This window comes from Oxyura jamaicensis, assembly GCF_011077185.1.
Source record: "Oxyura jamaicensis isolate SHBP4307 breed ruddy duck chromosome Z unlocalized genomic scaffold, BPBGC_Ojam_1.0 oxyZ_random_OJ70019, whole genome shotgun sequence".
Classification (NCBI taxonomy): Eukaryota; Metazoa; Chordata; class Aves; order Anseriformes; family Anatidae; genus Oxyura; species Oxyura jamaicensis.
In genome coordinates this window covers 1-1,684 of record NW_023305550.1, presented here as the reverse complement: position 1 = coordinate 1,684, position 1,684 = coordinate 1, and the positions used below count along the sequence as shown (strand labels likewise).

At 58.3% G+C, this 1,684-nt stretch overlaps 1 protein-coding gene across 1 annotated transcript; it reads right to left on the bottom strand.

Annotated features, from left to right (window-relative positions):
* Positions 1-4: 4 nt before the first annotated feature.
* Positions 5-1,505, bottom strand: LOC118158692 (the record flags this gene model as incomplete). The annotated part of the gene is made up of 3 exons (XM_035313364.1): positions 5-295; positions 738-974; positions 1,199-1,505. Coding segments are annotated over 3 exons (835 nt in total), but the record flags the coding sequence as incomplete, so codon positions are not given.
* Between the last annotated feature and the right edge of the window lie 179 nt (positions 1,506-1,684).

Here is a 1,684-nt window from a genome sequence, read left to right as displayed (position 1 = left end):
TTACCTGTTGCCTTTGTCCTCAGGAGCCGTGTGAACAGGATTGTGCTGGGGGGCACTGAGATGGTGACACTGTAGACAGTGAAGGGCTGCAGAGGGGGACAGGTAAATGTTCCCTTCTGGCCGTGCAGCATCTCCTGTGCTGTGACATCCTCAGCCTCACAGGGAGGGGAGGAAGGCCCTGCCAGCCTGCACGTGGCCTGCATGCGCTGGCAGGCATCAGGGAGACTGCAGGTCCAGTTCAGTTTGATGCTGGTGGTGGAAACCTCCAAAGTCCCAGGCACAACCTGGAAGGCCTCTGTGAAGGAAGTATTGAAGAGGGTCACTGCCTTCCCATCCCTTCCCAGCCCTGCAGCAGACCTCCCTCACTGCCATGTCTGCCATGACAAGAGGCCGAGCCCTCCTGCCTTCTCCCACACGCCATTCAGGCACTGCCTACACTTTCCTCTGGGCCTGGGGTGTTCCCAGACACACTGGCAGAGGGCAAGGCCAAGTGCTTTTGGTCCCTCTGAGTCACCACCATGGGCCTAGCAACTGATCTGGTGACTGCTTCCTTTCATTCTAACAGGGACAGACACAAACCCTGCTGCATTAGCAGCTCTTTTCCCCACAGTGAACACCCACGCCATTCCTGGAACACCCCAGCACAGGGCCTTGGGCCTTGGGCCTACACTTGTAGGCTGTATCTGGCACCACTTTCCCTGCCTCGGGAGAACAGAGTGGCTGCTTCACTCACTCACCCACACAGCTCATATTCCCCTCTACAGGCTTCCAGTGTCCCATGCTGTTTTTCACAAACCAGCCGATCTGAGGAATGACGAAGCGTTGCCTTGGGCTGAGTTTCATGCAGGCAACCTCAGGACTGGGTGACCAGTACCCTTCAGGGCACGTCAATGTCAGCGTCTCATTGAGGTCGTAGGAACCCCGGTCTGGGGCAAAGAGAATCCTGGTGTCCCAATGGGGCTTCTGGCATTTCACTGCACCAACAAGATCAGGACACAGGCTGGACACACAGAGCATAACAGGGGACAGGACAGGACATGGGGCACGGGCCCCTGGCCTTGTCCCACTCTGGTGACGAATGGAGCTCCAGGACACGATATGAGGGAGCCCCAGAAATGCACAGGAGCTGCCTCCCACTGTTCCCCCCACATCGCCTTGTGCACAGGGGCCCCAGGAGAGTTCCCGGTACCTCTCTTACCCACGCACTCCACCTTGGAGCGAATGTGGATCCAGGCACCTCCCGGGTCCTTGCCCAGCCACTCCTCAATGTACACAGGTTTCCCGTGACTGTTGGGCTGGACTTCCCCTGCACATCTGACGTGGGTGAAAGGTGGCTGGAAACCCTCAGGGCAGCTCAGCGTCACTTCTTCGTTCCTGTTGTAGTCTTCCTGCTCTGGTGCCAGACGGAGTCTTGGGTCCCACCAGGGCTTCTGGCATGTACCTGGCCAAGGCAAAAGCAGATTTACTTGGGGTGTGGGTGATGAGGTGGGGCAGGGTACCACCAGCTATCGGCAACCACCAGCAATCCCTCCAGCCACCAAAGGGAGATGGAAGGCGAGCCGTCCAGCTGCCATGACTTGCCCCCCAGCAAGCCTTGTTGGGAGGGACAGGGCTCCCCTTGTCACTTGCCCACAAAATCCCTTCTCCACCCTCATTTCCATGCTCACTCTTTGACGCCCCCCCC